Raw genomic sequence first — 13824 nt, forward strand, 5'->3', positions numbered from 1 at the left:
TATCAGTGATTGAAGAAGTATATTCCAGAGACCAAAACCTTCGTTGCAAGTGTGCCATCTAGTGGAGACAGAAAATTCTGTTGCATATTGTAGTACTTTCTGTTTGTTTTTTTGTTTTGACACACACCAAACAGGGACCACATTGTCTCTGTGTTAGAAGAGGTAGGCAAAAAGAAGACTAGGATCTACTGGCGGATCTCTGGGCGGGTTACAGTAGACAGTAAGGGTTTCTGACTTTTGACTGTAAAAGCATCAAATAAAAATGTGTCTCTCTGCCTGCTGAAATGAAGAAAACTGGTGGTGGTGGAGACTAGGATTGAATGTGTGTGAGAAAGCTACCCTGGTGATGAAAACAAGTCCCTGGGCTGAACATGCGGCCAGAGGTATCCTTTAGCCTTTTTTAATTCTATAAGTCCATATGTCCCACTGAGCCACTATGCAAACACTTGGCTCCAGTTGGTAGGTCTTTTAAAAAACAAAAAAAATAAAGGACCCCTCCTGACTGGTATTTTTTTGCGGGTGTGTTTCCTGCAACATGTCATTGACAGGATAATAGTGGGTTAGTGAAGGATTTATACAGGACTGTCCACACATCATTCTGCTTTATTAATGGCTCTGAAACGTCCCCAATGTTACCACATTGTTGCTGTCTATCAGGGCACTCTTCCACTATAGCAAAACAAGAGCAAGACAAAAAAACAAATCTGAAACATTCATGGTATGAAGAGTTAGAAGATTTCAGCAGGAAGCTGTGGAACATGCACTAATTGGAAATGAAACATTATGTGTCTGTAAAGCTCTTGTAGGTGCAAACACTATTGAAGTGGGATGGCATGTAACTGCCCCAATACCATCATGAGCACAAATCATCATGAATGCACAAGAAAAATGCACATTTGGAAAGCCCAACATAGATCCCTTAAGCCTTGATGTCTATCCACCCGTTGCAGAGCATTGCCTGAATCCACCCAAAGACCCCTCTCTTTCAGTTGTTTCTCAGGTCACCCTTCCCTTTACCTGTCGATAGTCGAATGGTTTTGGATCTTGGTACTTGCTGCTCTTATACTTTCCCTTCTTTACAAACATTAACTGGGCTTCGTAGGGGTCCACGTGGGGAAACCTTGTAACGATCTTGGACTCCTCTTTCTGCTCCACGACTGGGGCAAACAATCTGGATCTTATTCTGTGCAACTCTTCATACAGCGTGCTTGGCGACATCTTCTTTTTCAGCTCTTTCGACTTTCCCAGTGGCTTACTGAAAAGGCCTGGGGTTATATACAGTTTATAGCTAAAATCAGGAGGTTGTTTTAACCAGTAATCTCTTTCAGAAGGGACTGTGGGCAGCTGTGATGCATGGACCTGATTTCGTGCTAAGGCTACCTCCAGATCTGTAGCAAATTTTCCCTTTAAATCAAAAGTACACTTGGATTGGTTCCTGGCATAGATACTGGGAAACATTCTGCACTTGCCCCTTTATGCCTATGCAAGGTAAAAAGAAAAAGAAAAATAGCATTTTATTATTACTAATTATTCTTACAGAAATGTCTTTGTTGTTATCATTATCCTGCATTTTTGCCAAGGAGCTCACTGCTGCATACCCGCTCCCACCTTTTTTCCTCACAACAACCTTGTGAGGCAGGTTAGGGTTAGGGATGGTGACTGGCCCATGATCACTCAGTATACTCAGGAGCTAAATACAGATTTGGGTCTCCTTGGTCTAAGTGTAACAGTCTAGATATTATATTACACTGACTCTCTCCCTTTTTCAGTCAGAATATTTTCTGGACAGAACATATTATTTCATTTTGCATCACAATCAGCCTTCAGTAAAATTTATAGGGGACCAGCAACATGAAGGTTCAGAAAGCACAGGATCAGCTTGCGATGGGGCCACAAGAACAACTACACTGTGCCCTATGAAAGGAAAGTATACTGCAGCCCCCCCCCAAAAGAAAATTTGGGGAAAGCTTTGGTGCATCAAATAGCCCCCTGTTGAATAAATGCAGGATTCATTTCTCATTCTGCTGAAGTTTCAAGTAAGGCTGTACACACACCAGGGTGTTAATGTGCCCATGGATCACATAGATCTGATTTTGCCATGTGTACTTTTTCATGTGTTCATCCACACATGAATGCTTTCCATTTAAATTTATTTTGATATTTCCCGTCCACACTACTGGGTGGTGCTTGATGGGTATATTGATGCTGAGGCCTGCTGACAGCATGCACACAGGTATTTTTTTTACCTGTGCACACAGACCTTTAAAAAAATGTTCTGCATGTGGATTAGGATAATAATGAACCTTCACCAAAGCCATCATTTCACTAAGGGCAAAACAGCCATTTCATGTTTTTTTATTTAACAGATTTGCGCAAAACATCAGTGTCAAAAATAACTGTGTTCCATTCAGCCCTGCCAGATTGAGAAGCAGCAGTCCACCAAGGAGTGCCTCACCAGGGCAGTTGGGTAGGTGGAGGCTTCTAATCTCTAGACCAGTGTTTCCCAAACTTTCAACATGCGCGTACCCCTTTTGAGACACTGATTTTACTGGCGTACCCAACTTTCACAAAAATAATTGGGAGAGGGGTAAGGTATTATAACACATTCGTAATTCCTATAATTTTATATGAAATGTTTGTAAAAAAATAAATACAAAGTAATAAACATTTTAATAATAGAAATAATATTTATATAACAAAAATATATATTCAAAAATATAGAAATAATTCATATACTAATAATTAATAAAAATTATTTTATTTTATTTTATTAAGCCTCTTTATAATGGATCGCTGGCTACAAAAGGGAAGTTTGAAACATAAAAATGAAAATTATGTAGAAAATGCGAGCCCTACTGAAAACTATAACAAAAAATGTAGTGATGTACCTCCATCAGAGTCCATTTGTTTTTCCCCATCCTGCCTGGGAAGCCACTCAGGCACACAGCCCAAGAGCAGGCAGGGGATTCAAACCTCCCACCTAAAATTCACAGCTGATGAGTGGGGAGGCCAGGCAGGATGGGGGGGAAAACTGCTCTGCAGCCGAACAGCGGGAGATTCCCCAAGAGGGAAGTGGCTGGTGAGATGGCTGCTGCAGGGCTGAAGATAGAGGAAAAAACCCGCTTCCCGGTGTGAACATTTTTGTAGTTGAGCATATGCATAAATATCTTTGTGGCGCCATCCGTCTGTTTGTAGAAGAGTTTTTTGGTGGCCAAATCATTGCGAGGGAGTCCGAGTCTTATGAGAAACTGGAGGGGTGCACGAAAAGACAAGGAATGCATTGAGAGCGAAAGAGACTACGTGTTGAATAACATCGGGATAAACCACTGTTATTATATTGATCTTCCCTCACATGATTGTGTGAGAAACTGAAGAAATCACAAGAACTGTATTTTCTCTTAAAATAACACACACACACGTTTTTTGCCGCTAAAACCCAATGATAAAGTACAAAACAACACATTCGGCCGCGTACCCCTTGAAACCCTTTCGCGTACCACCAGGGGTACGCGTACCACACTTTGGGAAACACTGCTCTAGACCCTCCCTCGCTAAAACAGACGTCCATGTTGTGCGAAGAACATAAACAGTACACATCTGACACAAAGGTACACATGACGAAGGCAGGGCAGGGAAAGCGATTTGGAGAGGGATTTGGAGACAGTGTTCCCTTTTTCTTTCCTCTTTTTCTTTCCCACCTCCTGTACCTGCAAAGGCCCATTTTTATTTTTAATACAACTGTTTTGCTCAAGAGCAGTTTTGCACAAAACAGCTGTTTTAATTGAAAATGACCACAAACTCATTACTGTGAACTTCAGCAACAATTGGTAGAAATATCCCCACTGCATCATTTCCTTTGGGCTGATGGGAACAAACGGCTAGGTTGTGCTCAGGCAGCAAACCAACAGAAGTAGGGGCTGTGGCAATAGATGACACCCAGCAAAATGTAACCACACATGTAAAAACAAAAACCCATCCAACTTAAGTAGCTAAAATAATAATGAAAAAAGTTGCAAAAAAGAAGAAATATGGAACAAATAGCTAGTCTGAATGCTCATATGCAAATATATTCCAGCCAAATAGGCTGTGATCCAACAAAACGGTGAGGTTTAAAGTACAAACTGGCCTCTTTAGTGACTGTGGTGAAAACTTTAAAGAACGCTATGGCTGCCGCTGCACACACACTTCTCCCCAATATCATCACATATTTTTCTTTTCTTTTTTTACATATCTTTAAAAAGGGATGGAGCTGAAAACACAAAAAGATTCTACTCACCCTCTCTAAAGCCGAGTCCTTCTTCAAGCGTCTCATGCTGGATCACAATCTTTACTTCATAGTGCTAGTTAGAGCAAAGCAAGCAGAAAGAAGAATCTCACAGCAATGTTTGTTCTGGAAGATGTTTATGCTTTATTGTTATACGAAGAAGTCTGAATGCACAAATGCATTCAACCCATCTGGGTTGCTAAGAAACAAGACCATTTTGCCTCAGGACTTTATTCAAAGTTCAAAAACCCCTGAAAAGAGTGCTTCTGTTGGCTGTATTAAGTTAGCTTGAAACCCAGCAACAGCAACACTAGTTCAAGGATATTATTTCAAATGCTAGAAAATAGAAACGTTCAGTAAGGAAAATACAGTTGAGGGGAAAGGCACAAGATCAAATAGGCCAGCAAAAGAGATCCAAAGGAAAGATATTCTGATTCTTATTATCACCATTCCTGTATTATAAGCTCTCTCCCATACAGGTTTTTGCACTTGAGTAGTACGAAAGGTCACTGTACCCAGGTTTAAAATATGGAAAATTACTCTTGCCTCCAGAAACACCAAGGGTCAATGCATGATCTGAATCTAGCTGTTCTAGGACTGTGTTGTGGTGGTGCTATATTGTTGATTTTAGTTTTGTAGTATTTAGATGTTTTACTTACTGTTGTATGCAGCCTTGGGCAATCTTTAGTGGAAGGGTGGTATAACAATAATAATAGGCTGTATCTCATGCTGCCGTTCCAATGGCGCAACAGATTTCCATGTGTGCATCAGAACTTTTTCTTCATCTCCTGTGCCTTCCAGCCCCCCGTATGTGCTCAAACACAGTTCTGGAGAGCTGAGGGACCCTTCGGAGCAGATTTTGGAGATGCACAGAGTAAGAAGAGGAAACAGAAGTCTCACTGCACAAGCGGAAGTCTGCTGGCACAGTGCTGGATACAACCCAATGTTATCATTCCAAGAATGGCTTGAAAATGGACTGCCTTCAAGTTGATCCCGACTTATGGTGACCCTATGAATAGGGTTTTCATGGTAAGCGGTCTTCAGAGGGAGTTTACTATTGCCTCCCTCTGAGGCTAGTCCTCCCCAGCTGGCTAGGGCCTGCTCAGCTTGCCACAGCTGCACAAACCAGCCCTTCCTTGTCTGCAACTGCCAGCTGGGGGGTAACTGGGCTCCTTGGGACTATGCAGCTTGCCCATAGCTGCACAGGGGGCAGGGCATGTAACCCCGAGCCACTCACTGTGGGGGTGATCTTTAGCTGGCCCTTGACACCCAGGAGACATTTGAACTCACAGACTCTGGACTCCCAGCCAGGCTCTCCTCCCTACTGGGCTATACCAGCTGTTAAGAATGGCTTACATATGGCAAATACTTCAGCCCAGTTCTGTTTGACCTACATATTGCTCAAAGGTAACAAAGTCCTAGCTAGCCTTTTCCCATTTAGCTGAGCATTCAATCATGCCATTTTCTGACCTGCAGGCCCACATGGTGCAGTTCAGAACAGGCTATATCACTATTTCTGCATGTTTTGTGTACCACTGCCAAGCCACAGCAGTGGAAAGCAATGCCAGCAGCGTCTACAGGTGGCAGATGAATCTGGTGATCCACTTGCCCCAAGGAGAAAGAGCTGCCATAGGCGAAGAGAAAAAGCAACCCCAGCAGCCTAGCAGTTGTGAAGGGCCCTTAGATAGTAAGTTAGACTTAAATTAATAACCCTTTTGTACCTGCCGTCTCCAAAAGGGACCTAGAAAAAGACTGAAACCGTTTCCGCAGGTTAAGTTGGATGCTTTTTTGCCTTGCCCTTTTGTACAACTGTTTACACTTATGCAAAGGGATTGTCAAAATACCAACATGTTAGAGCACTATTGTGTAGTCTAAAAACAGAGTGGCATTTTGTGCTGTTTTGTATTTCTATAGGCAATGAAGACTATCCAAAGCTATGCAAAAATGACACAGATTGTCCAGTCAGAAATCAAACAGGGCTAACTTTAGGAAGCCTGTTCAGAGCGTTATGTTCAAGGCTTCTGCAATATTTCCTCAGCTACAGAAATCTGGATTGAGTGGGATGTTTGTGGGATTTGCATTTCACAGCAAAGGTGACCTCTTCTCCTTTCTTAAACTGAGAAGAAGGCATTGTGGAAAATTATTCATAAGGTCCTTCCTTTCCCTGCCTCAGATGCTGGAGTCCCTTGGCCTGTGCTATGTTTTCCCCAAACCCAGACAATTCCCCCAGCTGTGCAAGCTGGCTGACTCATTGCTCGGGTCCACTAAGATCCACTGGCAACAATTCTGATAATTTTTCTAATGATTATCAGGATTTTGGAGAACTTGTAGAAGGGAAGCAAAAGAACAGGATGGCAGAGGCAGGGGCACATGATTGCCCTGTACATATCGGCTAGTTTTTAAAATTTTGTCCATGGTGGTAGCTCCCTGCCCATGGGGAATATGCAACAAGCAACACCTCTAACTCTGCACATCACCACAAATGCCCTGTATCAATTAGCAGTGACATGCGAGATTCCAAGGAGTGCATATGGCAAATAAAAGATATGGCAATCAATTTGGCACAAGCAGAGAGACACTAAAGACAAAACTCATATTTAAAAAGTCATTGCTGCAACCAGGATGGTCTCAATGAGATCACATAACAAGCCTGGAAGTCAAAAGAATGAGATACTAGTAATAACTGGCCTTTATTATAATTAGCCTATCCTCAGAGTCCCATTCCTTCTTTCTCTGTGTTTTTCTTCTTCAATGAAATGTGCAGAATATTAAAAGGTATAAAAATTGTAATTTTAAATTATCTGCTGCATAGATTTAAGCTGAGAATTTGTAGCAGCCGAAGGTCAGCATTATCTTGAGATTTTGTATATAATGATTGATCTCAGGCACAGATCTAAGTGAGTATGTTTGTGCATTATATTAACTTCAAATCACAAGGGTTGATTTCTGTGTATTAAAAAGTGAAGGGAGTTCATATATCAGACATGTAAAATGAGAATTTTTGCTCTCCACTAGATGGCAGAGTATTACTTCCTATAATAATAACAAAAATCAGAAACGCCAGAGAGTATAGTTCTGCAAAACAAATTGATATTTTTCTAATCCAAGGCATTATTTGAAAAACGAAATGGACTGCCTTCAAGTCAATCCCAACTTATGGCGACCCTATAAATAGAGTTTTCATAGTAAGCGGTATACAGAGATGGTTTACCATTGCCTCTGAGGCTGAGCGACAGTGACTGTCCCAAGGTCCCAAAGTCTGGTGGCAGCCGACCCTCCCCCCCCTTTTTTTTTACTGACGTGAGCCACTTTAGGAGACGGTGATTGTCTGAAACGCAGGACTAAAATACAGTAAATAAGATTACATAAATGATACATGTGTAAAAGGCAGAAATGTGGTTTTATTAAAGGAAAAATAATCTTTTAAAGCTCCTGTCAAAGCTTGGGATGCAAGTTGATCCTTCAGTATAAAGGGATCAAGTCTCCAGGAAGGGCTAAATGAATTATCTGTTGACATATTAATAAAGACCTCAACTGCAGCATGATCTGATACCGTCCTAGGGAGAATATTAGCTTGAGTAATTGCAGATATTAACGTAGGTGACATGAGTACGTAATCTAATCTGGAAAAAGAAAAAAAACGGGGTGAGAAATTTGTAAAATCTTTAGTCCCTGCATTCACCTTACGCCACGCATCTATAAATTGAACCTGGATAAAATATCTGCTATTCCACTTCTCCCTTGAAATGAGCCTGAAGGTCTGATAGTGCTCTTGTCCAAATTTACATTACATACCGCATGCTGTTTTAAATAAAACCAAATCATTTTTAAACAATCTGATTGATGCTGACCATGGAGGGGGGAAAAAGATTTACAATAGCATTTCAACTTCCTTGTTTTTTGGAGTTACCTGTGAATAGATACAGCAGCCTTTGCCAAACTGGTGCCCTCCACATGTTTTGGATTAATATTGCCATAAGCATGTTCATGTGCTGGAGGAGGCTGATGGGAGTTGTTGTCCAAAACACCCGGAGGGCACCCGGTTAGAAAAGGTTGAGATACATTCTATCTCAACTGCATCTTTTAGTCCTCCGCTCACTATGCCCTCCCCCACAAGCTGAATACATTCGGGAATCACTTTTTATCCTTTTTTAATCCTCTGCCTCCCATAATTGCATTTGGGGAGGGCAGGGATAGAAACAGTGTCACTGATGGAGATTCTGTTCATTCCCCCTCCTCTAAGCTCTTTGGTGAAACAGGGTTTGGAGAAAGTCTGGCCATTCCCACCATTTTCCCTCAGACCCCAGAGCAGCTGAGCAGGACAGACTTTGTTGCTGTGGTGCTGCCCACTGCTGGTCTGTGCTGATTCTGGGAAGGCCCACTGGGGCCCTGCGTGAGGTCCTGAGCCCTTGGGCCAGTGCCCAACCTGGCTGTGTGCTAGCGTCGGACCTGGCTAGAAGAAAGGTTTTGTGAGGCTGTATACTGACATTATCATCCAAGATATAGTCACACCCCTTCTATAAAGAAGAATTATTGTCCGTAACCCTCCTAAAGATGTATACTTTTCGTTTGTATATTATCTGCACCAAATTAACTGGAGGACGGAAAGCCCTCTCTATACTGCTGGGCTGCCTCAAGGACAGTAAGTATGTATGTGTTGGTAGGTTTCTGCATTGGTTTGTTGGTGCAAGTCCACCCAAGGAACAGGAGCAGCAGCAACAACAAATGAGGATATACAACATCTACACTCTGAATGACACAGGTAGTGAATGGTCTGTGTAGACCAGAGGAAGAGTTATTCTTACTACAGTGAGACAACTGGAAGATGAACAACAGTTTACATGCCAAATAAAATATGGCAACTGGAAATGAAGAACTTTGTGCATAATTGGTTGGATGTAGAAAAAAGTTGCTTCTGGATGGCCTGTTTATTGAGCATTCATTCTGATTTGTTTTTTGGGAGGTTAGATGACATTGCATCAAGCATTATCCCACATGTTCTGTACATTTTCCTGCCACTTTTATCGCAAAAAGTCCAGTGGGGTAAGGGGTGATGCAGGTTTGTTGCATAAGAGCTTCAAATCTACTTTATTTATTTATTCATTTATTTAACAAAATGTATATACTATGTGATTGTAAAAAAAACCCCTCTAAGCAGTTTACTTTAATTATGCAACCTGAATTTGCTGGTATGGGCATTAGCCAATGCACATGTCCTGTTAGTTCAAGGATTTATGCTTACATAACAGAATTCCCCCAAATCTGCTCCGGAAGATTGAGGAAAGGCCCAGAACAGATTTAGGGACTACATAGGGGGAGTAAAGGAAGGAAGTTCTGTGACAACAGCCTGGAAGTGCTCTTAGCTGAACCTAAATTAGGCATGACATAACTTAAGTCCAATCAATTTCAATGGGAACCAAGTGCAATCCTAAACATGATTATTCAGAAGTAGGGATAGAAAGATCTGTCGCTTCTCTTAGTTTCTCATATTTCCAATCTTGAATTCATTTCTGCAGCAAGTATTTTTAATATGTTTTAACAGAGGTTTTGTTTTAATATATTTTAAAGTCTGTTTTTAAGATGTTTTTGAGAGGTTTTAGTGTTTTGTTTGCTGCCATGGTCTCTTTCTGGGAGGAAGGATGGGATAAAAATTTAATTTATAAACAAATAAATAAATAGTGTGATTTAAAAAAAACCCAAAAAAACCCTCATGGAAATTCTTCAGCATTTTAGTATGAATTTCTCCTACTAAACGCATTTAGTTATACAGTTTTGCCTAATGTACACATTTTTGAAAGCAATTTCTCCTACTATAACGTATTTTGTATGTTATTTTCCCTAATATGTTCATTTTGATGCACATTTCCCCCTAATGTATTCATTTTTGTAAACTCTGATTGGAGAACTGCAACACAACTTTCATATAAGTATAAATTTTGAAGGCTGGCTGTGTTTCAGCTCTCATATTGTTTCGGAAAGTGTAACTTTGATCAATTTTGCTTTAAATAAGAACTGAAACAAATTTTTCCCCATCCCTACTCAGAAGTAAGTTCTACTGAATTCAGTGGGTCCCACTCCCAGATAAGTGGGTTCAGGTTTGCAGTCACAGAATCATACAGAATCCTAGAATAGTAGAGTTGGAAGGGGCCTATAAGGCCATCAAGTCCAACCCCCTGCTCAATGCAGGAATCCAAACCAAAGCATTCCTGACAGATGGCTGTCCAGCTGCCTCTTGAATGTCTCCAGTGTCAGAGATCCCATTACCCCTCTAGGTAATTGGTTCCATTGTTGTATGGCTCTAACAGTTAGGAAGTTTTTCCTGACATTCAGTCAAAATCAGAATCCAACCCAGTGTAAAAAGGTATTTTTTCTTAAAAGTGCAGTTTGTAGAACTGTTAAGTTGTATAAATCCTTGAATCCCCCCACAAAGCAGCAGAAAACAGAGTTCTGCCAGAATTTTTTTAAAAATACACAAACCAATACAACTACTAGTCAACAGTTGCCAAACCATGACTGGAATCTATTTCTAATTGTTGTTAATATGATATAAAATTATATGCCATTATTTATCATTAAATCAATTACGTTCTCTTTCCTAAACTCTGAATATAATGGGTTTGGATGTTCACAGACTGTAAGTTAATTGGAACCTGCCGTGGATAAAGGGCAAACCATGACTTTCCGTATATATTTACTGCATTATCTTCTTAACTGTGTAAATAATTCAACCCATTTCCTGTAGGCCTTCATCATTCTAGCACTTATTTTTCCTGATATTTTCTCCAACAGACTTATACTATCATCTATACTCGATTTCACCATACAGAAAATGCTTGACTGCACAGACTTCCTCCAATTTTAAACAGCCATATATTTAACAGTTACTTGATGGCTGCTCATCTCCTGAGGCTACAGGATTAGGAGATTTTGTTACAGATAATTAAACAGGATGTTCATGTCATCTCTAGCTACAAATACCTGCAGCCTAGATTCTCATGTTGCATCCAGGTTTGGGTCACTCTTTCCATGTTAGCTAATTTTACAGCTGCTACATTATTATATTCAGTGTCAAAAGCTATACATTAGGAACTTAACATGTACTTGATACATACGTAATGTATACGCAGTATGTACTTAAATAGGTAGCAGGCAGCAACATATTTTGCTTTTCTTGAGCTGATTCTCACCAGAAATACAGATACTAAATCTTAGACTTTGGACTTAATTATCTCAAAAGCCCCTTGCCTTTAGATGGTGATGTAGTTGTGAAGTACTGCAGTTGTGAACCACACAATTAACATTGGTCTTCTTCCACTCTACATTCCTGATATGTGAGAACAAACCAAATAAATAGTTTGCCAATCCTGATTTTTTTAAAAAGGAAAAGAAAAGAAATACACTGAGCATGTGCAGTTTCACATTTTAAACCCACTTCATAACATCATTGTGATTACAGGAATAAAATGGAGATCAGGATAAAGCTTTTCACACACACACACGCACAGAGGGCTAGGAGCTTGGGGGGACGGGGAAATCTCCACAGACATTTAAGTGTGTGGTACCTTCGTCTTCAGAATCTTTCATTCCTTCCTAGTGCCTTGAATGCTGAGACAGCAGTATGTCAGGTGCCACAGAGACCCTGGTAAATGTGTTTCAGGCTGCCTGATGACTCCAGGCCTGGTGCCACCAGGCAGCCAGGTTGCACACTGGCCAAGGGCCCCTGGTGCTGAGACGGCTGGCTGGCTGCACAATTTCCTGGGGTGCTGTGTCAGCATGCACACTCTTGCCATCACCCAAGATGGGGGGCATCAACATGCCCCCCACCATCTTGAGTGTGGTAAGGATATGCACGCAGCATGCTAATCCATGACATGGCCAGGCCTATTTAAGCCCCCAGCAGCAGTAGTGCTGCTGCCACTGCCGAGGGCCCCTACAGTCAGGTGCCCAAGGGCCCACTACAGGATGGTGCCAGCCCTGGATGACTCATTAGGAAGTACTGAGCATGCTCACAAAGGAGTCTTTTGTGCAAGGAGCCCTGGGACATGTAACTTTCCAGGACATCAGACCTCCCCACTGAGTACTCAGGGATACTGGAAAACTATGTACCCCAGGGATCCTGCCTGACTTGCAGATACTCACTCTGCTTATTTGTTGGGGAAAGGACTCCCAGTTTGTAATGCAGCTGGGTACATTTGTATTTCAAATTGGGTGAATGGGAACTTTAACAACATCACTAGTTGTAGCCTAAACAATCCCTCCATCTCACAGTTTCAAGGCCTGAGCTATGTGACACTTACTTCCAGAGGTCAAAATGCATGATTTAAGCCCTAATCCTTATACTGTTAAAAGAAATAGACACAAAAAGGATAGAAAGAAATAGGCAGTGACAATTTCAAGCTTTACATAACTGAGTTTTGTATAACAGGACTTTCAATATATAGCAAAAAAATGTAAATGTTTATGTGATTTGCAAATCAAGCAGCACACAATGTATTCAGAGGCTCAGCATTGGTACTATCAAAAGTTTATCTATCAGTCTTATAAATGGAATAGATACCAGATGCAAGAATGATTAGTATCTATTTTAACGTTAGTTTTTTAATCCTATCATGCAATGTAAGTTGTTTCCAAGGGTGCTCAAAATAAAAGTGTAAAAATGACAATTAACATTAAATAATACAATGACAATTAAAAGCTGAAACCAAACAGGAGTAAGAACTCCATTAAAAAAGAGCATTAAAAACAGTGAAAGAGCAAAGCAGCAGTAAAAAACAACATAATTTATTAAAATTCAGTTGGTGTTCAAAAGGTAACAGAATAGGTGTCAATCAAGGACCCCAGAGAAATTATTACTATCATCATCATCATCATCATCATCTATCAAACGCCCTTCATCCAAAGGTTCCAGGGCACATTACAGCAATTTTAAAATACAACATTAAAAACCATTTAAAAATGACCTAAAATCCTAAAATAGGGTGGGTATCATCATCTGCATATTGATGACAACAAATCTCCTGATAACAGCTCCCAGTAGCTGCATATAGATATTAAATAGCATGGGGGACCAGATGGAACCCTGCAGAACACCATGGGACAGCTCCCATGGTGCTGAACAGTAACCTCCCATAACTACTTTTTGGAAGTGGCCTTGGAGATATGAGTGGAACCACAGAGGTACAGTACCACCAACCCCCACCTCCCTGAGACTCTCCAGAAGGATATTGTGGTTAACAGTATCAAGAGCCATCGAGAGATCAAGGAGAACAGGCAGGGGTGCACTCCCCCTATCTCTCTCCTCGCAGATGTCATCAGCCAGAGTGACCAAGGTGGTTTCAGTTGCAAGGGCAGGCCTGAAACCAGAATGGAATGGATCCAAGTAATCAATTTCCTCCAAGAATGCTTGAAGCTTGACTTCTACCACCTTCTTGAGCACCTTGCCCAAAAAGGGGATACTTGCCACTGGGCGATAGTTGTTTAACACTTCTGGGTCCAGGGTGGTACTCTTAAGAAAGGAGCACACCACTGCCTCCTTCAAGGCAAATGGTACCTCCCCCTCC

The 13824-nt window shown here is 41.1% G+C and overlaps 1 protein-coding gene across 1 annotated transcript in view; it reads right to left on the reverse strand.

Annotated features, from left to right (window-relative positions):
- The window catches only part of LOC133365106 (uncharacterized), a 32205-nt gene that overhangs the window by 11487 nt on the left and 6894 nt on the right, over positions 1–13824 (reverse strand). The window contains exons 2-3 of the mRNA XM_061586503.1: positions 4277–4340; positions 1018–1479 (exon numbers count right to left, since the gene is read on the reverse strand). Of these exons, the coding sequence (XP_061442487.1) occupies positions 1018–1458 (441 nt within the window). The 5' untranslated portion in view covers positions 1459–1479; positions 4277–4340. The remainder of the gene's footprint in view (positions 1–1017; positions 1480–4276; positions 4341–13824) is intronic.

Source organism: Rhineura floridana, chromosome 10 (assembly GCF_030035675.1).
Source record: "Rhineura floridana isolate rRhiFlo1 chromosome 10, rRhiFlo1.hap2, whole genome shotgun sequence".
In the NCBI taxonomy this organism is placed as follows: Eukaryota; Metazoa; Chordata; class Lepidosauria; order Squamata; family Rhineuridae; genus Rhineura; species Rhineura floridana.